Source organism: Entelurus aequoreus, linkage group LG23 (genome assembly GCF_033978785.1).
Source record: "Entelurus aequoreus isolate RoL-2023_Sb linkage group LG23, RoL_Eaeq_v1.1, whole genome shotgun sequence".
Lineage (NCBI taxonomy): Eukaryota > Metazoa > Chordata > Actinopteri > Syngnathiformes > Syngnathidae > Entelurus > Entelurus aequoreus.
In genome coordinates, this window is record NC_084753.1 from 31,422,573 (window position 1) to 31,446,390 (window position 23,818).

Sequence of the window (23,818 nt, forward strand, 5' to 3'; positions counted from 1 at the left end):
CTCTCTTTCTTTCTATCATTGCAGCATTGGGGGATACGGAACCTACCAGAATGTAATTACATTGGCAAGTAAGTTTATTCATTTTTTTTTTTTTTTCCAAACTAATACTTTTACCCTTAAAATGTTCTCGTTAGCTTTAAGGACTTTAGCTACCTAACCAATGAACAAAGTAATTCACATTTACTTATGTCAAAATTAATTATCTTTAAGTTTTTTTAAGTGATTTATATATTGTCAAAAAACATAGGTATTTATTTGGCTTGGAATTGTTATTGTTAAATAAATGAAAAATCCTCATGCAGCTAGCATAGATGTTAGCAGTCTGAGTGACTAGTGCAGCATTTCTAACTGAATAAAACAAACATTCATATGTTCTTGTAAAAGTTAACATTTTACAAGATCAAATTGTCATTTTCCAGGATCAAAGTAAAATAAATTTTAAAAGGTCTTTTTTTTCTTTCTTTTTTTTTTTTTTAGGAAAACGCAATATTGTGAGAAAAAAGCTGTTTTACAAGAATTGTGTAGAAATATTTTAAGAAATAAGTTTTTTTTAAAAGAAAAAATCATGCCATTTTACCCGATTAAAGTCAAATCAATAAAGTCATATATTTTTTTTAGAAAGAAAGTTGCAATATTGTGAGACAAAGTTACAAAGTTTAAACAAGATTCTTTAGGGGTATTCTGAGAAAGTAAAATTATGTAATATTACAAGATTGAAGTCAAATATCTTATAAAAAAAACATCAAACTTTTTTCTTCTTCTTTTTTTCACAAAAAACGTTAGTAATAATCTGAGGGGAAAAATGGTAATTTTACAAGAAATATGTCGGAATATTTAAAATATTATTTTTTAATTTACAAGAAAACAATACGCCATTTTAATAGGTTAAAGTGAAATATATTGTGAAAAAAATTATTTTTAAAGTTAATTTACAAGATTTGTGTACAAATATTTATAGAAAAATATTTTTGAAAAATATGTAATTTTACAAGATTAAAATCAAATATTATATTAAACAATTTGTTGTTGTTGTTTTTTTTATATTTTTTTTATATTTTTTTTATTTTTTTGGAAAACGCAATATTTTGACAAAACAATATTTTAAGAAAAACTTTTTTTAAAGGCATTTTACCTGATTAAAGTCAAATATATTTTGAAAAAAATATATATATATATTTTTTAAAATAAAGTTGCAATATTGTGAGAACAAGTTGTCGTACAAGATTTTTTTAGGAGTATTTAAAAAAAAAAGTACAAGACAAAAGTATGTAATATTACAAGATTAAAGTCAAATATCTTATGAAAAACATCCCCCTTTTCTTTTTTTCTTTTTTTTACAAAAAAAAGTTAGTAATATTGTGAGAAAGAAATGGTCATTTTGCAAGAAATATGTCGGAATATTTAAAATATAATTTTTTAATTTCCAAGAAAAAAATACGGCATTTTACAAGATTAAAGTGAAATATTTGGTAAAAAAAAATATTTTAAAAGTTATTTTACAAGATTTGTGTACAAATATTTTAAGAAAAAAGATTTTTGAAAAATATGTAATTTTACAAGATTAAAGTCAAATATTATAGAAAACAATTTGTTGTTTTTTTTTTGTTTTTTTTTAGGAAAACGCAATATTGTGACAAAAAAATATTTTAAGAAAAAAATTTAAAAAAATATATATATATATATATATATGCCATTTTACCTGATTAAAGTCAAATATATTTTGAAAAAATATACTTTTTTTTTTTTAAAAGAACGTTGCAATATTGTGAGAACAAGTTGTCGTACAAGATTTTTTAGGAGTATTTAAAAAAAAAATGTACGAGACAAAAGTTTAATATTATATTAAACAATTTGGTGTTTTTTTTTTAGGAAAACGCAATATTGTGACAAAAAAATATTTTAAGAAAAAAATATGCCATTTTACCTGATTAAAGTCAAATATATTTTGAAAATAAAGGCAGTTTAAAAAAAAAAGGAAAGTTGCAATATTGTGAGAACAATAACAAGACAAAATTATGTAATATTACAAGATTAAAGTCAAATATCTTATGAAAAACATTCCCCTTTTCTTTTTTTTTTGACAAAAAAAAGTTAGTAATGTTGTGAGAAAATATGGTCATTTTGCTAAAAATATTTCGGAATATTTAAAATAAAAAATTTTTAATCTCCAGAAAAAAATACACCATTTTACAGGATTAAAGTGAAATATTTAGTGAAAAAAATTATATTAAAAGTTAATTTACAAGACTTGTGTACAAATATTTTAAGAAAAAAGATTTTGGAAAAATATGTAATTTTACAAGATTAAAGTCAAATATTATATTAAACAATTTATTTTTTGTGTTTTTTTTTTTTAGGAAAAAAACCGAGGTGCTTTAAAATACAAATCCATGATCCACAATAGAAAAAGGAGAGAGTGTGGAATCCAATGAGCCAGCTTGTACCTAAGTTATGGTCAGAGCGAAAAAAGATGCGTCCTGCACTGCACTCTAGTCCTTCACTCTCACGATCCTCATCCACGAATCTTTCATCCTGGCTCAAATTAATGGGGTAATCGTCGCTTTCTCGGTCCGAATCGCTCTAGCTGCTGGTGTAAACAATGGGAAAATGTGAGGAGCCTTTCAACCTGTGACGTCACGCTACTTCCGGTACAGGCAAGGCTTTTTTAATCAGCGACCAAAAGTTGCGAACTTTATCGTCGATGTTCTCTTCTAAATCCTTTCAGCAAAAATATGGCAATATCGCGAAATGATCAAGTATGACACATAGAATGGATCTGCTATCCCCGTTTGAATAAAAAAATGTCATTTCAGTAGGCCTTTAAAAGCCATGCATTGTGTCGATCTGTCATTGAATTTGTCGTGCACAGATATTTTCAAACTCTTCAACCCCGGGCTGCTGGGTCCGTCCCCGGGTGCCACCTTTCACGGACGGCCCGTCACCGTCAACCAGACCGGCTTCAATTTTGCCGTGACGGGACACAACACGCTGCAAGTCACCCTCACCTTTGGTCCAAAAACCCTTTGTGCCTTCCATTGACACCTTTGTCTGTTGTCTGGCAGGAACGTGTCAGATCAGATCCGTCACATGATAAAAACCTTCCAATCATACCCCGTACGTCTCATCTGTCGACCCAGTGCACAATAAATACAGAATTGTCGTTGTTTACTTTAAATTACAGCCGCTTTCTTTTAGGGTCTGAGCTTCCACCAAGACTGGAAGGTGGTGACCGTGCTGATCGGCATGAACGACGTCTGTGATTACTGCAAGAACAAGGTGGGCCTCTCTGGGACCTTCTCTGGGACCTTCTCTGGGACCTTCTCTTGAACCTTCTCTGGGACCTTCTCTGGAACCCTCTCTTGAACCTTCTCTGGGACCTTCTCTGGAACCCTCTCTTGAACCCTCTCTTGAACCTTCTCTTGGACCTTCTCTGGAACCTTCTCTGGGACCTTCTCTGGGACCTTCTCTGGAACCCTCTCTTGAACCTTCTCTGGGACCTTCTCTGGAACCCTCTCTTGAACCCTCTCTTGAACCTTCTCTTGAACCTTCTCTTGGACCTTCTCTGGAACCTTCTCTGGGACCTTCTCAGTAGCCCTCATGGTCTTCTTGTGTCGCAGACCCTGTTCTCTGCTGACAGTTTCATCCACTACATGACTGAAGCCCTCGACATGATGATGGACAAGGTGAGCGTTTCAGCAACAAATGTAAATAAAAAACATATTCACTCCCCTTCCTGCCCCTCAGATCCCGAGGACCATCGTGAACGTGGTGCAGATCCTCCCCATGAAGCCTCTCAGAGACGTCCACAAGCCGACGCTGGGCTGCCAGCTTCAAAAGTGACTCCTTCTCTTCTCCTCTTTCCTCTACTTTTCTTCTTTTTATAAGCTTGTACGATCACGTGACCCCAGGCGCTTCTGCTCGTGCCTCGTTCAGCCCGAGGAAGACTCGCCCGAGCTGGAGGAGCTGGTCCAGGTGAACGTGCAGTTCCAGGTTTGTGGTGTTTGATGTCCTCACGTGAGCTAACTTTTATTGGCACTAAAACACACTTTTTACGGTATGTTAATGAAACAGTACTAATAAGTAACATTCATTAAGGAGGCTTGCAAGGGATTGACAAGAATTTTGGGGAGCGCGGCCTAAAAAGTGTTTATAATGTACATAGTTTACTTACCACTCACCAGCTGTGTGATTGTAATGTGCAACTTAATTGTAGTGTCAGGTTCAAACACTGATGGCCTCTATTAAACAAGACAAGAAGCAAAGAATCAAACAGAGACAGAATTAAATAAATGTGTACATATGTGTGTATGAATATATGTGTGTATATATACATAAAAATGTGTATACATATACTGTATATGGATATATGTATATATATATCCATATATGTGTATATATATGTGTGTGTACGTATATATGTGTGTGTACGTGTGTGTATATATGTATACATATATATATATTTATAAATGTGTATACATATATGTATATATGCATATATATGCATATATAAACATGTATGTATGTATATGTATATATGTTTTTATATATATACATATGTATACAGTATGTGTATATATGTATGTGTATGTACTGTATACGTATATATTTATGGATATGTATGTATATATATATATATATATATATATATATATATATATATATATATATATATATATATATATATATATATATATATATATATATATATATATATATATATATATATATATATATATATATACACTACCGTTCAAAAGTTTGGGGTCACCCAAACAATTTTGTGGAATAGCCTTCATTTCTAAGAACAAGAATAGACTGTCGAGTTTCATATGAAAGTTCTCTTTTTCTGGCCATTTTGAGTGTTTAATTGACCCCACAAATGTGATGCTCCAGAAACTCAATCTGCTCAAAGGAAGGTCAGTTTTGTAGCTTCTGTAACGAGCTAAACTGTTTTCAGATGTGTGAGCATGATTGCACAAGGGTTTTCTAATCATCAATTAGCCTTCTAAGCCAATGAGCAAACACATTGTACCATTAGAACACTGGAGTGATAGTTGCTGGAAATGGGCCTCTATACACCTATGTAGATATTGCACCAAAAACCAGACATTTGCAGCTAGAATAGTCATTTACCACATTAGCAATGTATAGAGTGTATTTCTTTAAAGTTAAGACTAGTTTAAAGTTATCTTCATTGAAAAGTACAGTGCTTTTCCTTCAAAAATAAGGACATTTCAATGTGACCCCAAACTTTTGAACGGTAGTGTGTATATATATATATATATATACTGTATATATATATATATCTTGCAGCACCTTCATAGAGTTTAAAGAACTAGTAGTAACACTTGATCAATTCAAGGCTCTTTTAAAACAAAACACTTGAAATTCAGTCTTTATCTGCAATTGTTTTTAGTTAATGGTGTTTCTTATTTATATCGCTGCACTTTATTAGTGAGTGTGTGAAAGAGAATTGTTATTGCTGCTGACTCATTGCTGGGGCCGCTTCCTCTTGTCCAGGACACAAAAGAGATTGGTTAAAGTTCAAGTTTTTATCCTGGTTACATAAAGATTGATGAGAAGGCTCTCGTAACATTGAAAAATGTATTTAGCATGTAGTAAACATGTTTTTTTTTTACGCTTTAACTAGGAAAATATTGGATTTATAATGAACGATCCATACTCATTCATCACGGTGGCGTCTGGACTGAACAAGGACTTGTCACGTGAGCTCATGATGTTGTTTTGTTTGCAGAGAAAACTGCGACAACTTCTCGACGGCGACCGTTTCTTCAAAAAGGACTTCGCAGTCGTTCTGCAGCCTTTTTTGGCGAAGGCGGCACCGCCCAGACTTCCTGTAACACGCACACACAAATGGGCAAGCACGACACACTTTTTGTAGCATATTACGAATTTTGATTTTTTTTTGTTTTTTTTGTCGTAAAAACATGAGGACGGTACTGTGGACTCCAGCTTCTTCACGGCCGACTGTTTCCACTTCACCGTCAAAGGACACGAGGAACTGGCCAAGGGACTGTGGAACAACATGGTGACTTTTCAAGATTTCTTTTACTAAACCCAAAACCAGTAAAGTTGGCACGTTGTGTAAATGGTAAATAAAAACAGAATACAATGATTTGCAAATACTTTTCAACTTATATTCAATTGAATAGACTGCAAAGACAATATATTTAATGTTCCAACTGAGAAAGTAATGTTTTTTTGCAAATAATCATTGTGGAGGGGGCCGTGGCCTGCGGGCCTGCCGCGGAACGGGTTGTGCAAGGACCGGCCTCGAAGACAGCGACAGGTGAGTGGATGGCCCATGTGGGCCTTGTTATCTAATCACCTGTCGCCTTTATTAGCAGCAGCCGGGACGAGACACGTTGTTGGAGTTGGAGGTGCTGATGAGCGGCCGCAGGAAGAAAAGACATTGGGCTGGAAAGCCGAAGCCGATTGCTATTTATGAAAATAAAACCGTGTTATACCTTGAATTCCGGGCTCTCCTGGCAGTGTGTGGTGGTCCGAAGAACCCACTAGAGGGCAACCTCTACAATCATTAACTTAAAATTTAATGGCAGCAACACATTCCAAAAAAGTTGGCACAGGGGCATTTTTACCACTGTATTACCACCATCACAGATGCTGGCTTTTGAACTTTGCGCCTATAAGAGTCCGGATGGTTACTTTCCTCTTTGTTCCGGAGGACACGACGTCCACAGTTTCCAAAAACAATATGAAATGTGGACTCGTCCGACCACAGAACACTTTTCCACATTGCATCAGTCCATCTTGAATGAGCTCGGGCCCAGCGAAGCCGGCAGTGTTTCTGGGTGTTGTTGATAAATGGCTTTCGCTTTGCACAGTAGAGTTTTAACTTGCACTTACAGATGTAGCAATGGACTGTAGTTACTGACAGTGGTTTTCTGAAGTGTTCCTGAGATCATGTGGTGATATCTTTTACACCGTGATGTCACTTTTTGATGCAGTACCGCCTGAGCGATCGAAGGTCACGGGCATTCAATGTTACGTGCAGTGATTTCTCTAGATTCGCTGAGCCTTTTGATGATATTACGAACCGTAGATGGTGAAATCCCTAAATTCCTTGCAATAGCTGGTTGAGAAATGTTGTTTTTAAACTGTTGGACAATTTGCTCACGCATTTGTTGACAAAGTGGTGACCCTCGCCCCATCCTTGTTTGTGAATGACTGAGCATTTCATGGAAGCTGCTTTTATACCCAATCATGGCACCCACCTGTTCCCAATTAGCCTGTTCACCTGTGGGATGTTCCAAATAAGTGTTTGATGAGCATTCCTCAACTTTCTCAGTCTTTTTTGCCACTTGTGCCAGCTTTTTTGAAACATGTCGCAGGCATCACATTCCAAATGAGCTAATATTTGCACAAAATAACAACGTTTTCCAGTTGGAACGTTAAGTATCTTGTCTTTGCAGTCTATTCAATTGAATATAAGTTGAAAAAGATTTGCAAATCATTGTATTCTGTTTTTATTTACCATTTACACAACGTGCCAACTTCACTGGTTTTGGGGTTTGTATATTACACAATAATCTCTACGCTAAAAACACTTTTCCCACCAGAAATCATGCAAGTAGAAATTATCTGTTCATCGGAAAGAGCCTTCAAAATAAAAGATGTTTTTGTCTGTCTAGTTCCAGCCTGAAGGAGAAAAGGAGATGATCGACACCTTTTCTGAGCCAACAAAACTCATTTGTCCACCAAAGGTACAACAACACACTTATTTAGCGTGTGCTTATGGACAGAAAAGTTGTTTTTTTGTAACATAAATCAATCACGTTTTTCAGGAGCATCCTTACATTTACACCAGACCAGAGAGCAAGTCGTCTTCTCCAACAATCAAACTATCTTCTCTGACGACACTCTTGTTTGTTGGTGTCCTCTTTCTTCCTCTCTACTAGTTGTAGCCTGCACCTTTCATAGCATCCATGCATGTTTGCACACACTACTCATCATTTTTATTATGCAATCTATCTCATTCTCACCATGACACATCTTCACCTGTTTGTGTCTTAACCATAGGGCCGGTGTGGAGGTGCATTGCTTTATTATGAAAGCTGTTTTTTGACACTGAGTTTGTGAACTGAATTTTTTGCATTGAATTATACTGACAATTTCATTGAAAAAAAAATGTGTAGGCAAAATGCGTGTTTCAAAATTAATTGTATGAAAATTCAGTGTTTAAAAATTCAGTGTCGAAAAATTAATTGTTTGATAATTCAGTGTAGAACAATTATGTGTTTAAAAATTCAGTGTAGAAAAATTGTGAGTTTAAAAATTCACGGTACAAAATTTAATTGTTTAAAATTTCACAGTTTCAAAATTCAGTGTAGAACAATTCTGGGTTTAAAAATTCAGTGTAGAAAAATTCTTTCTGGAAAAATTCAGTGTCGAACAATTCTGTGTAGAGCAATTTTGGGTTTAAAAATTCAGTGTAGAAAAATTCGGTGTCGAAAAATCTAGTGTTTAAAAATTCAGTGTCGAAAAATTAAAAGTAGAAAAATTTAGTGTAAAAGAATTCATTGTTTAAAAATTAAGTGTAGAAAAAATTCAGTGTAAAAAAATTCATTGTTTAAAAATTCAGTGTCGAAAAATTTAGTGTTTAAAAATTCAGTGTCGAAAAATTCAAGGTAGAAAAATTCAGTGTCAAAAAATGTGTTGTTTAAAAATTCAGTGTAGAAAAATTCAGTGTCAAAAAATTCATAGTTTAAAAATTCAGTGTCGAAAAATTTAGTGTTTAAAAATTAAGTGTCGAAAAATTTAGTGTTTAAAAATTCAGTGTCGAAAAATTCAAGGTAGAAAAATTCAGTGTCAAAAAACTCATTGTTTAAAAATTCGGTGTAGAAAAATTCAGTGTCGAAAAATGTAGTGTTTAAAAATTCAGTGTCTAAAAATTCAAGGTAGAAAAATTCAGTGTCAAAAAATTAATTGTTTAAAAATTCAGTGTAGAAAAATTCAGTGTCAAAAAAATTATTGTTTGAAAATTCAATGTAGAAAATTTCTGGGTTTAACAATTCAGTGTAGAAAAATGTTGTGTTTAAAAAATGTTGTGTTTAAAAATTCAGGGTAGAAAAATTTATTGTTGAAAAATTCAGCGTTTAAAAATTCAGTGTAGAACAATTCTGTGTAGAACAATTCTAGGTTTAAAAATTCAGTTTAGAAAATTTCAGAGTTAAAAATTTCAGTATAGAACAATTCCGTATAGAAAAATTCAATGTCGAAAAATTCAGTGTGGAAAAATCTAGTGTAGAAAAATTCAGTGTCGAAAAATTCAAGTTAGAAAAATTGACTGTTGAAAAATTAATTGTTTAAAAATTCAGTGTAGGACAATTCAGTGTCAAAAAAACACTTGTTTAAAAATTCAGTGTCGAAAAATGTAGTGTTTAAAAATTCAGTGTCGAAAAATACAAGTTAGAAAAATTCTGTTTCAAAAAACTAATTGTTTAAAAATTCAGTGTAGAACAATTCTGTGAAGAGCAATTTTGGGTTTAAAAATTCAGTGTAGAAAAATTCTGTGTACAAAAATTCAGTGTCAAAAAATCTAGCGTTTAAAAATTCAGTGTCGAAAAATTCTAGGTAGAAAAATTCAGTGTCGAGAAATTCATTGTTTAAAAATTCAGTGTAGAAAAATTTTGTGTTTAAAAATTCAGTGTCGAAAAATTCATTGTTTAAAAATTCAGTGTCAAAAAATGTATCGTTTAAAAATTCAGTGTAGAAAAATTCTGTGTCTAAAAATTCAGAGAAGAAAAATTAATTGTTTAAAAATTCAGCGCTTAAAAATTCAGTGTAGAACAATTCTGTGTAGAGCAATTTGGGGTTTAAAAAGTCAGTGTAGAAAAATTCCGTATAGAAAACTTCAGTGTCGAAAAATCTAGTGTTTAAAAATTCAGTGTCGAAAAATTAATTGTTTAAAAATTCAGTGTAGAACAATTCTGTGTTTAAAAATTCAGGGTAGAAAAATTAATTGTTTAAAAATTCAGCGTTTAAAAATTCAGTGTAGAACAATTCTGGGTTTAACAATTCAGTGTAGAAAAATGTTGTGTTTAAAAAAATTTGTGTTTAAAAATTCAGTGTATGAAAATTCATTGTTCAAAAATTCATTGTAGAACAATTCTGTGTAAAAAAAATTCAGGGTTTAAAAATTCAGTAAAAAAAAATTCAGAGTTTAGAAGTTTAGTGTAGAAAAATGTAGTGCATAAAAATTTAGTGTGTTTTTATTTACTTTTATTCTGATGTTAATGACCATGATTAACAAAGAAAAGTCACACATCTTAAAATCTTTCAATATCCTCTTGAAAAGTGTGCAAGTCAAGTAGTTGCCTTCAAAGTATCGACACTAGCCTCCTTTTCAGCAGACTCGTTAAAGCAGCATCAGCGTGGCTCACAGCAGACAAAACAACCGAGAAAGTCCTGACATCCTCCTGAAAATGAGTTTTCATCGCTGGTTTTATGTCTTTTCATAATACAAACACTGGGAATTACACTACAATGTTGTTTCACTTCAGTCTGCTCTTGTAGCAGGTAGTCATATTATCTTAGTTATTATTATTATTATGATTATTTCCATTATATTTTTATTATTATTATTATTATCTTAGTTGTTATTATTATTGTAGTTTTTATATTTATATTTATTTTTAATTATTATCATAGTTATTATTATTTATTATTATTATCATTATTATGATCATTATTATCATTACCATTATTGTTATTATTATTGTTATTATTATCGTTATTGTTTTTATTATTCTTATTATTGTTTTTATCATTATTATTCTTATCATTATGCTTATCATTATTATATTTGTATTATTATTATTATTATCTTAGTTGTTATTATTATTGTTGTTTTTATTATTATTTTTATTGTTATTATTATCGTAGTTATTATTATTATTATTTCTTACTATTACTGTTATTGTTATTATTATTATCATTATTGTTTGTTTATTATTATTATTTGTATTATTATTATTATTATCATTATTCTCATCAATATTATATTTGTATTATTATTATTATCTTAATCTTTGTTGTTGTTATTATTGTTGTTTTTATTATTATAGTTATTGTTATTATTATCTTAGTTATTATGATTTATTATTATTTTAATTATTATTATTAATACAGTTATTTTATTATAATTATTATCATCGTTATTGTTTTTAGTATTACTATTATTATTATTGTTTTTATTATTATTGTTCTTCTTCTTCTTCTTATCATCGTTATTGTTTTTATTATTATTGTTCTTCTTCTTCTTATTATTATCATCATTATTATTATTATTGTTATAGTAGTCTCATTGCGGACTACTTGTCAGCACCACTGCAAATAGCAATTATAATGTGAATAAAGATACATTTATATAAACATGAATAAAGATATGTTTATACTAATGTGTATAAAGATGTATTTATAATCATGTGAATAAATATATATTTAGTGTGTGTAAGTAAGGCCTCCGGGCTGGTGAGAAAGATGATATATGATGACATATGAGAAAGATGATGTATGAAGAGATGCGTATCAAAGAAATGCTAACAGGAATATGAGAAAATGACTTCCTGCCATGATGTTTGACAGGTTTTATGAAAGAATAAGATCAATAAAATAACTTATAACCTAACCATAACCCTAACCAAATAACTCTAAATTAAGTGTTTGTTACTTAGAATATGTTCCCCTAGTGTCCAAAAAACTCTAAATTAAGTGTTTGTTACTTAGAATATGTTCCCCTAGTGTCCAAAAAACTCTAAATTAAGTGTTTGTTACTTACAATATGTTCCCTTAGTGTCCAAAAAACTCTAAATTAAGTCCTTGTTATTTAGAATATGTTCCCCTAGTGTCCAAAAAACTGTAAATTAAGTGTTTGTTACTTAGAATATGTTCCCCTAGTGTCCAAAAAACTCTAAATTAAGTGTTTGTTACTTAGAATATGTTCCCCTAGTGTCCAAAAAACTCTAAATTAAGTGTTTGTTACTTAGAATATGTTCCCCTAGTGTCCAAATAACTCTAAATTAAGTGTTTGTTACTTAGAATATGTTCCCTTAGTGTCCAAAAAACTCTAAATTAAGTCCTTGTTATTTAGAATATGTTCCCCTAGTGTCCAAAAAACTGTAAATTAAGTGTTTGTTACTTAGAATATGTTCCCCTAGTGTCCAAAAAACTCTAAATTAAGTGTTTGTTACTTAGAATATGTTCCCCTAGTGTCCAAAAAACTCTAAATTAAGTGTTTGTTACTTAGAATATGTTCCCCTAGTGTCCAAATAACTCTAAATTAAGTGTTTGTTACTTAGAATATGTTCCCTTAGTGTCCAAAAAACTCTAAATTAAGTCCTTGTTCCTTAGAATATGTTCCCCTAGTGTCCAAAAAACTCTAAATTAAGTCTTTGTTACCTAGAATATGTTCCCTTAGTGTCCAAAAAACTTTAAATTAAGTCTTTGTTACTTAGAATATGTTCCCCATACTAAAGTGTTACCAAAAACATATAACTTTGTCTTGAATTTGAAATTTATTTTTATTTTTTATTTTTCACTAAAGAAGGGTTCGGTGAATGCGCATATGAAACCGGTGGGGTTCTGTACCTCCAACAAGGTTAAGAACCACTGTTCTAGATGTTTTAAGTGTTGCACGTGCATACGGATGCTTTAAATCCAAGGGTATATTTCTCTTCAGTTGAGAAGAGCGGTTGTACATTCTTGGCGAGCAGGTTTGTAGTTTGCTTTTTAGCTGTTTGCAAACGCACTAAATCATTGAATTTCAATTGTTTGGATTTAAAAAATAAAGGTACAACATGTGATGTTTGAGGCGCAGCCATTAAGATCGCTGCTGAGGATTTGACACATGATTGAGTTGTTTTCATGAGGATGACGCCATGGACACCTCGTTACTTGCGAGCAGAGACTGTAAATATTCCCCAAACTGCTCATCAATTCTTTCTTTGCATCCTCGCTTGTGGTCTTGCTCAGACAAAAAGGCCCCAGGTTGAAGAGGTGAGAAGCTTGGAGGCGGAAGTGTGTGTGTGTGTGTGTAACGTGTGTGTCACATAGCAGCCTGCCGAGGGACACACACAAGTCACACCTTTAATTGAAGCTTGTTGATCATGTCACACATGGACACAACATCCTGTTGACATGACATCGTGCGTGTGTTTGCATCATTGCGTGTGACACACCACACTAACACACAATACACACACGGGAAGGGTCGTTCTTGTTTTGAACTTGCTGCAAAGCAAAACATGTTTATGTTTTCAGCTTGCATTTATTTCCATTCAAACTTAAATCCTAACCCAGCAAACTTAAATCCTAACCCAGCACCAATAATAAGGTGTCAACAATGTCTATAATGAAGTGTCAATAATAAAGTGTCACCAATGTCAATAATGAAGTGTCAATAATGTCAATAATAAAGTGTCACCAATGTCAATAATATAATGCCAATAATAAAGTTTCAACAGTGTCTATAATAAAGTGTCAACAATGTCAATAACAAAGTGTCACCAATGTCAATAATAAAGTGTCAATAATGTCAATAATAAAGTGTTGTCAAAATTTGATCTGGAAATGATCATTCACGTGTTAATTTCGTCTCGTATTAACTATTGCAATTCTCTTTTCACCCTTTTCAACAAGTCGAGGCTAAAGAGACTTCAGACGGCACAAAATGCGGCTGCCAGACTTCAGACCGGTGCACCCAGACCAGCCCGTATCACCCCCATTTGATCCAGTCTCCATTGGCTTCCAGTCAAATTCCGCATAGAGTTTAGGATTTTAGTCCTGACTTTCCGTGCGCCGCATGGTGGGGCCCTCAGCACATCACTGACTTGCTATGCCCCTGCTCTTCGCTCTCAGTCACACCTGTCGCCATCTAAAAACTACCGTGCGCTCTTACACGCATGGCGAGACTCTACGCCACGGAGGTGAAGTGAGGGAAATGAAGTAAAACAAAGCCATCGGATCCGTTTACTCCAAGGGAAAATCTCCTGGAGCAAGGCCCGTGTAGTTGCTTTGCGCCATGTTTTGTATAGCCGAACAGCGCTAGTGCGCATGCGACGACTTATTTTCCAGGAAGTAAGCAGTGTTGCCTAAAATCCATTAATAAATGGCATTTTTTTGATAATTACTTATGTTGTAGGAGTATATATATATATATATATATATATATATATATATATATATATATATATATATATATATATATATATATCTTAGCGATGTCACTGTATGAACATTTCTTGTCACGGTTATTGTGACCAAAATCATCACAGTTATCATTATTATCGCGGTATTGTAGTGAAATTTCGGACCTTTTGAACCATATTATGTGTCAGTCGAAGTCCGAAAAGAGAACGAGGTCGAAAAGCATTAAGAATGTTTGCTCGTTTCTTTTCGTTTCTATTCTGTGCCATTGAAGGAGCATATGTGGGTGAGAGTTGAATATATGGTTGGTCTGACCATTCTACAAAATGTTTTTGATTGTTTGTTATGGCTAAAGGATTCAAGGAGGTTGCAGAATAAACCGGTCCAAAACAACGGGACCTTGACGCACGAGGAAAACACATAAATGGCCAAGGAGACCAAGTCTGTGTATGATTCGCATGATTCTCGATTCATCCAACGTCTCCGGAGGACGTTGTCTGTTTGTGTGACAATTCAATCCAACCTTGTACCATTTGATTATGGGTAAATAAAACTTTTGTACTAAATTCACTTTTATTGCTGTTTAAGATTCGGACCATCCACCACATAAAATTGGCGTCACGAACAGGATGGTCTAGAACGCTGCAGGTCGATATCAGGACTCCCGGTATCTCAAGATTTGCACGCGCGCATCTAAAGGTAAGCAATTTTGCTTAATGTGTAAAATCTGTCTGTCTGTCTGGAGGTACTGGTAAGACTAATTGCGGAACCTGTTTTGGATAAAAAATAGGTCTGGCCAGGTTCTCCAAAAACAACCCGGAATGGGGTATGTTATGGTTGGATTGGGTTGGTTTATATGTGATTGTATTGTCTGTGTGTTTGTTTGAAAACTTGTTATTTCTTGTTATAACAATAAGGGGAACTGTTAAAGGCCTACTGAAAGCCACTACTACCGACCACGCAGTCTGATAGTTTATATATCAATGATGAAATCTTAACATTGCAACACATGCCAATACGGCCGAGTTAACTTATAAAGTGCAATTTAAAATTTCCCGCTAAACTTCCGGTTGAAAACGTCTATGTATATACAGAATGTACGGATCAAAAACTTGAAAGTGCACTTTTTTGCTCATTTTTGCCACTTGGAGAACAGCAAGGGTGGTGAGCATCTGGCCCACCCCTAGGCACATATAGGACGGAAACCTGAAGCTCGGTTTCTTTTTTAGAAATAAAAACTGCTTCTCTCTTAAAGTCAGAAAGAAATTGGTGAAAGCAACTATCTTGCCTGTAATTGATTACGGAGACGTGCTTTATTTTAGTCCTTCATCTAAATGCCTCCAGTCCTTGGACACTGTTTTTCATTCAGCACTAAGATTTGTTACTGGCTGTCGTAGTCTCACCCACCATTGTCAACTGTATATGAAGTCAGACTTATCTTCATTGAGTGCACACAGATACACACATTGGCTGACTTTAATTTATAAGGCTCTTTTAGGTTTAATACCTCCATACTTGTGTACTCTGTTACAAAGAAAAAGCAGCTCTTACGCATTACGTTTTAACAATTTGTATGTTTTAACTGTTCCTCATGTACGGACTGAATTTGGCAAAAGAGCTTTTGGCATTGCTGCCCCTATGGCATGGAATGAATTGCAGACGAAACTGAAACTTACAGAACTACTTCCATTTGGAGCCTTCCGTTCTGTCCTGAGGGACAAACAGCGAGAGACGTTTGCACAGTGCCTGTGTTTTTAAAGATGTAAATCTCTGTTGTTTTACACTTCTCTTATGTATTTTAAAATGTATGTCTTAATGTATTTATTTTGAAACTGCTCTGTGACATGTGCTGTTGACCTCTTGGCCAGGTCACCCTTGTGAAAGAGATCTTGATCTCAATGGGTTTTCTTATCTGGTTAAATAAAGGTTCTAATATGCGCGTGACGTCAATCGTTGAACCGGAAGTATTGGTACCACATTGAATCCAATACAAAAAAGCTCTGTTTTCATCTCAAAATTCCACAGTATTCTGGACATCTGTGTTGGTGAATCTTTTGCAATTTGTTTAATGAACAATGAAGACTGCAAAGAAGAAAGTTGTAGGTGGGATCGGCGTAATAGCGGCTGGCTGCAGCAACACAACCAGGAGGACTTTGACTTGGATAGCAGACGCGCTAGCCGACGCTAGCCGCCGACCGCACGGACGATCGGGTGAAGTCCTTCGTCCTTCCGTCGATCGCTGGAACGCAGGGGAGCACGGGTGTTGATGAGCAGATGAGGGCTGGCTGGCGTAGGTGGAGCGCTAATGTTTTTATCATAGCTCTGTGAGGTCCCGTTGCTAAGTTAGCTTCAATGGCGTCGTTAGCAACAACATTGTTAAGCTTCGCCAAGCTGGAAATTATTAACCGTGTAGTTACAGGTCCATGGTTTAATAGTGTTGTTGATCTTCTGTCTATCCTTCCAGTCAGGGATTTATTTATTTTGTTTCTATCTGCATTTAAGCACGATGCTATCACGTTAGCTCAATAGCTAAAGAGCTTCGCCGATGTATTGTCGTGGAGATAAAAGTCACTGTGAATGTCCATTTCGCGTTCTCGACTCTCATTTTCAAGAGGATATAGTATCCCAGGTGGTTTAAAATACAAATCCGTGATCCACAATAGAAAAAGGAGGAAGTGTGGAATCCAATGAACCCTTGTACCTAAGTTACGGTCAGATCGAAAAAAGATACATCCTGCACTGCACTCTAGTCCTTCACTCTCACTTTCCTCATCCACGAATCTTTCATCCTCGCTCAAATTAATGGGGTAATCGTCGCTTTCTCGGTCCGAATCTCTCTCGCTGCATTGTAAACAATGGGAAAATGTGAGGAGTCCTTCCTCCGGTGACGTCACGCTACTTCCGGTACAGGCAAGGCTTTTTTTTTATCAGCGACCAAAAGTTGCGAACTTTATCGTCGTTGTTCTCTACTAAATCCTTTCAGCAAAAATATGGCAATATCGCGAAATGATCAAGTATGACACATAGAATGGATCTGCTATCCCCGTTTGAATAAAACAATTTAATTTCAGTAGGCCTTTAATAGAATTGTGGTGGTTCAGGAGTGTCAAGCACAAAAGATTTGAGGCAAATACATTTTTTAACCAACGCCAGAGGGGGGTCTTCTTCTGCAAGTACCCCAGATTAGCACAGTTTGGATACAGCTAAAGTAAAGGCATGTTTAACTAACTGGTGGTACATTCGACTATAAAGAAAAAATTGTTACGTTTGTGAATGTGCGACGCATCTGTCTTTGTGGAACTGCAGCGGTAGAAAGGCATCATTTTAAGTGACCTTTTCAGTGACTCCGGTAAAGGAGATGGACTGAGCTGTCACGACGTTTTGATTAGTGTGCTGCAGTTAGACAGATGGAGATCGGGCTCCATACGGTAGAGCTTTGGTGAAACTTGGTGAAACTGTATGGAACTGACCAAACATGATGGCTGTAGAATTGTTGGCTGATTACCAGTGACTCTACGGTGCTTTTAGGCTGTTTCCGTGTTGGTCAGGGTGGAAACGCAGGGTCTGCTCCGCTGGATGGGTTAATCGCCGTTTTATGAGTAAAAAGGGACCTGTGTTCGTGTTATGAGACGGCCGTTCCACAAAAAGCACGCGTGTATAATTGTTTGTACTGTCCGGACATTGGGGTGGGGTGTATTTTGTTAATGTGTGTGTGTGTATTGGTGAATGTTGAGAAGTGTGTTGGATGTGGAGTGATTCAGTTTTTGTTGGTACATTTATATATATGCATATTTTAATAACACTTGTGTATGCATCTACGGGTCTGATCTGTTTCATTTCCCTCCCTTGAAAGGTAATCATTACTCCCACACTCCCGTATTCCCTCCTTCACGCTTTCTCTCACATCCCTGCTAATCTGTAAATGTTTGGAAATTGTCCAAAATGTGTGTGTTTATGAGAAGATAGACAAAGTTTATGTTCGGAAATCATATGAGTGAATGATCCATCCATCCATTTATCTTCTTCCGCTTATCGGAGGTCGGGTCGCGGGGGCAGCAGCCTAAGCAGGGAAGCCCAGACTTCCCTCTCCCCAGCCATTTCATCCAGCTCAGAGTGAATGATAAATGTTGTTTATTATTATTAGGTTCTAATATAATACAGCTGTGCTTCTGGGTGAAAAAATAGTTGACTGTTGAGATTGTTTTTGTTCGTGGGAATCTGATTGTGACTGTGTGATATTACAGTTTTGTAAAAAAAAGTGGCTGAGATTTTGATGACAAAAAAAGGCTCGCTCTTTGTTGATTTTTTGTGTGCGTGTGTGACGCCGTAAGAAGAATAGGAGGATATGTTAGGAGACATTTTGAGATAAGAGGTGTGTCGTTGTGACGAGGGTGTGTGACGTGCTGCACGTTAGACGTGGGCCGGAGAGGTGTGTCACTGTTAGCATAGCATAGGTTAGCATAGCATAGCATAGCTTAGCATAAATTAGATTAGCATAGGATTAGTTTAGCATTGAGCTAGGTTAGCAACAATTAGCTTACTGAGGCCTAGTAAGGCTAGGTTAGCATTTAGCCTGGCATTACAAAGTGTGAGTGGACAGCTGTTCTGAGTCTGGAGAGAGTGCTGGCAGGTTGGTTTTGATAATAAGTAAAAAAGACAATATCTGAAAATTTTAACACATTATAACTTATAAATAATGGATTGGTATGTTCATAGTAGCATGCTTTGTGTATTATTCTAATGACCCTTTATTGAAGTTTAATTATTGGGTCTATGTTTGTTCCATAAACATTTCCCCAAACTTCAACACAATATGTTAAAGGCCTACTGAAATGATTTTTTTTTATTTAAACGGGGATAGCAGATCTATTCTATGTGTCATACTTGATCATTTCGCGATATTGCCATATTTTTGCTGAAAGGATTTAGTAGAGAACAACGACGATAAAGATTGCAACTTTTGGTATCTGATAAAAAAAAAGGCTTGCCCCTACCGGAAGTAGCGTGACGTAGTCAATTGAACATATACGCAAAGTTCCCTATTGTTTACAATGATGGCCGCATGAAGTGAGAGAGATTCGGACCGAGAAAGCGACAATTTCCCCATTAATTTGAGCGAGGATGAAAGATTTGTGGATGAGTAAAGTGCAAGTGAAGGACTAGTGGGGAGTTGAAGCTATTCAGATAGGGAAGATGCTGTGAGAGCCGGGGGTGACCTGATATTCAGCTGGGAATGACTACAACAGTAAATAAACACAAGACATATATATACTCTATTAGCCACAACACAACCAGGCTTATATTTAATATGCCACAAATTAATCCTGCATAAAAACACCTACGTGTTTGTTATGCTAGCTCCTAGCTCCTCTGCTAGCTCCTAGCTCCATAGAACGCGCCAATACAATTCAAACACCTGATCAACACACACAATCACTCAGCCCAAAAGACCGTTCACCTAACCCGGGGGTCGGCAACCCGCGGCTCTAGAGCCGCATGCGGCTCTTTAGCGCCGCCCTAGTGGCTCTCTGGAGATTTTTCAAAAATGTATGAAGAATGGAAAAAGATGAGGGGAAAAAATGTATTTTTTTGTTTTAGTATGGTTTCTGTAGGAGGACAAACATGACACAAACCTCCCTAATTGTTATAAATCACACTGTTTATATTAAATATGCTTCACTCATTCGAGTATTTGGCGAGCGCCGTTTTTTCCTACTTATTTTGGCGGTCCTTGAACTCACCGTATAGTTTGTTTACATGTATAAATTTCTCCGACTTTCTAGGACGTGTTTTATGCCACTTCTTTTTCTGTCTCATTTTGTCCACCACACTTTTAACGTGGTGCGTGAGTGCACAAAGGTGAGTTTTGTTGATGTTATTGACTTGTGTGGAGTGCTAATCAGACATATTTAGTCACTGCGTGACTGCAAGCTAATCGATGCTAACATGCTATTTAGGCTAGCGATATGTACATATTGCATCATTATGCCTCATTTGTAGCTATATTTGAGCTCATTTAGTTTCCTTTAAGTCCTCTTAATTAAATTTATATCTCATGACACATGTAATATGGCTTTTAATTTTTTGCGGCTCCAGACAGATTTTTTTTTGTATTTTTGGTCCAATATGGCTCTTTCAACATTTTGGGTTGCCGACCCCTGACCCAACCCAAGGTTCATAAAGCTTATATATTTTTAAAAAGTTACGTACGTGACGCGCACATACGGTCAAGCTATCAAATGTTTAGCAGCCAAGGCTGCATACTCACGGTACCTGATATTCAGCTGGGAATGACTAAAACAGTAAATAAACACAAGACATATATTTACTCTATTAGCCACAACACAACCAGGCTTATATTTAATATGACACAAATTAATCCTGCATAAAAACACCTACGTCTTTGTTATGCTAACTCCTAGCTCCTATGCTAGCTCCTAGCTCCATAGAACACGCCAATACAATTCAAACACCTGATCAACACACACAATCACTCAGCCCAAAAGACCGTTCACCTAACCCAAGGTTCATAAAGCTTATATATTTTTAAAAAGTTACGTACATACGCAAAAAAAAAGTTGCGCACATACGGTCAAGCGATCAAATGTTTAGAAGCCAAAGCTGCATACTCACGGTAGCACGTCTGCGTCTTTGTCATCCAAATCAAAGTAATCCTGGTAAGAGTCTGTGTTGTCCCAGTTCTCTACAGGCGTCTGTGTATCGAAGTCAAAAGTCCTCCTGGTTAGAGTCTCTGTTATCCAAGTTCTTCCATCTTGACTGCATCTTTCGGGAATGTAAACAAAGACGCGCCGGCTGTGTACTGTTGTTGCTGACTTCATTCGAAAAATACGTCCGTTTCGCACCGACAACTTTCTTCTTTGCTTGCTCAGCTTCTTTCTCCATAATGCAATGAACATAATTGCAACAGATTCACGAACACAGATGTCCAGAATACTGTGGAATTATGAAATGAAAACAGAGCTTTTTCGTATTGGCTTCAATGTGGAAGGCATACCCGTGTTCCCCGGGCTACGTCACGCGCATACGTCATCCTCAGAGGCGTTTCGAACCGGAAGTTTAGCGGCAAATTTAAAATGTCACTTTATAAGTTAACCCGGCCGTATTGGCATGTGTTATAATGTTAAGATTTCATCATTGATATATAAACTATCAGACTGCGTGGTCGGTAGTAGTGGCTTTCAGTAGGCCTTTAAATATGGAAAAATAAAAGAATAAAATAACATATGCAGACATTTCTTATTCAGCATGTATCTCACTCTATACAGAATAGCAATGGATTTGGATATTTTTCCCTTTATATATTTAATATGCGGTTTCCAATATAATTTATGATCAATTATTATTCTTATAATTTAATGATAACTAATTAATATCAAACCATTTTTTTTAGCTGAATCAACTCAACCTCGATTTTCCTCAAACAGCACAGTATGAAAGAATTGACAGTCATGGGGGACGTTAATCTGGACTGGTTAAATACGTTGCGTAGAAAGAAACTTAAGGAGATTATAAACGGCTTCTACATGACACAAATGATAAGCAGCCCTACTAGAATTACATCTGGATGACAAAAATCAAAGAGATCATCTGTAAATACACTCAAACAAAACCCAGAAAGAAAAGTGCTAAAATAAAAATACCTTGGATTAATGAAACAATTTGGATTCTAATGAAAAATCGGGACTCAGCTCTCAAAAGAGCAATTAAAACAGGTCTAAATACGGATCGCATGATTTTTAAAATTTTGAGGAACAAAGTTACAATGCTTATGCGGAAATCTAGGGCTGACTTTCACTTAGAATTAATCAAAGCTGCAAAAGGGAACATTAGACAGTTATGGAAAACCGTTGACAAACTCACTGGAAGAGAACAAACAAGAAACAACACTATACCATTAAATATCAATGGCGCTACTATCACAGACAGTCTGGACATAAGTAATCATTTTAATGAACATTTCATCCAGTCTGTACAAACCCTGAATAAAAAAATTAAAAAAATCCTTCAAAATCAGTGCAAATAATTGCCATTTATTCAGGATGGACTAAGTTTAGAATGAACAAATGAAACAAAAGTAAACAAAACCCTCCCTGCATGATCAAACTCACGATCTAGAGATATATACGGTCTGGACACTTGTTTCATAAAAACTTATAAAGATAGTTTTACTGCTCCTATAACAACATTGATAAATAACAGAAAACACTTTCCCTACCAGGTTGAAAACTGCCACTAACATCCCAATCCATAAAGCAGGAAATAAACAAGACATCAACAACTACAGACCAATTAGCCTTCTCCCCGTTATATCCAAAGCAATAGAAAAATTGAAGTTAAAAAGTGGCTTTGGAGCAATCAAAGCTGCTCACACGGTCACTAACAGGGGCATTATGTTGACACATCAACTTAATGTGTATTATATTATCCATGAGAGCATTTTTTGTTTTAAATTGTGAGGTGTGTCTGTTAAAATCATGGTTGTTTTTACAAATGATGACAGATGTGAACAAGAGCATGTATTGTCTTTGTGTGATGATGTAAATGAGGTGTGGTTGTATTGTATATTAAGTATGTGTCAATGAAAGGGCATTTTATGACTTTTCTTAATTTGATTACGTGCTATAGTATGATTTTATTGTCATAATTTTATTGCATGATTTTTGTATCCCTTTAATTTAGGTAGCCAGGGACTGCAGATGGAAAGTAGCTATTTAGATATAATCTGGTACAGAACATATCTGTCTTTGAACTTAATGTGCATTGTCCTATCATATAAAGACTAAACTAAATAAACTACTTAGTGAGTTATCGAGGCCACAATAATTCACTAGGTGTTGTAAAATATCAAACTACTATTGCAAAAGCAAACATTGACCTCAAACATGACCTGTCCTCCGCCTCTGCTCTTGCTGCGCTTGACTATCAGCTGTCTTTTCTTCTTCTTGGATGTTTCTGGAAGTGCTACTACTACTACCACTACTACTACTACTACTACTATTACTACTACTACTACCACTTCTACTACGACTAACACTGTCCTTTTTTTCAGGGACAGAGGGGGGAGGAGGTGAGTTTGGATTGTATCAAGTTTGAGCGCGTCAAGGTTTTTATTTAATTGATATGATCAATCCGGTACAAGGAAAAAGGTACTTGCTGACTTGTGTTGACAATTACAGTTGTTGGCCGGAAGCAACCCCAACCTCAAAGGAGGATGCCTATTCAGTAATTAAATGACTTGTGAATGACCTAATACCCCGACATGGGTTCCCCAAAAAGATTAGGTCAAACAACGGCACCCATTTTAAGAAAACAGGTTATCATCCTCAGTCACAAGGTAACGTTGAAAGGATGAACCAGAACATCAAAACAAATTGGCTAAAATCTGTGCACAGACCAAATTGAAGTTGATTGACATGTTGCCATTAGTGTTAATGATCATTCGAATGTCCCTGAATAAAACAGTTTTTACGGCCTCTGAATTTTTCACCCTATGAACTGCATACAGATCAGCCCTTCCCAGGACCAGCAGCTCCTTTGGAGGGAGGAATCAGCGTGAGACCAAAATGGTATTTTTACAAAATGCAGAATTTGTGTGCCAGTTACTCTGCGC

At 35.3% G+C, this 23,818-nt stretch overlaps 1 protein-coding gene across 1 annotated transcript in view; it reads left to right on the forward strand.

Annotated features, from left to right (window-relative positions):
- The window catches only part of LOC133640761 (phospholipase B1, membrane-associated-like), a 31,657-nt gene extending 17,801 nt beyond the window's left edge, over positions 1-13,856 (forward strand). The window contains exons 8-19 of the mRNA XM_062034348.1: positions 25-68; positions 2,870-2,990; positions 3,063-3,114; positions 3,196-3,276; positions 3,618-3,683; positions 3,745-3,836; positions 3,909-3,990; positions 5,756-5,857; positions 5,954-6,049; positions 7,674-7,745; positions 7,827-7,910; positions 13,681-13,856. Of these exons, the coding sequence (XP_061890332.1) occupies positions 25-68; positions 2,870-2,990; positions 3,063-3,114; positions 3,196-3,276; positions 3,618-3,683; positions 3,745-3,836; positions 3,909-3,990; positions 5,756-5,857; positions 5,954-6,049; positions 7,674-7,745; positions 7,827-7,910; positions 13,681-13,770 (982 nt within the window). The 3' untranslated portion in view covers positions 13,771-13,856. The remainder of the gene's footprint in view (positions 1-24; positions 69-2,869; positions 2,991-3,062; positions 3,115-3,195; positions 3,277-3,617; positions 3,684-3,744; positions 3,837-3,908; positions 3,991-5,755; positions 5,858-5,953; positions 6,050-7,673; positions 7,746-7,826; positions 7,911-13,680) is intronic.
- Positions 13,857-23,818: the final 9,962 nt, after the last annotated feature.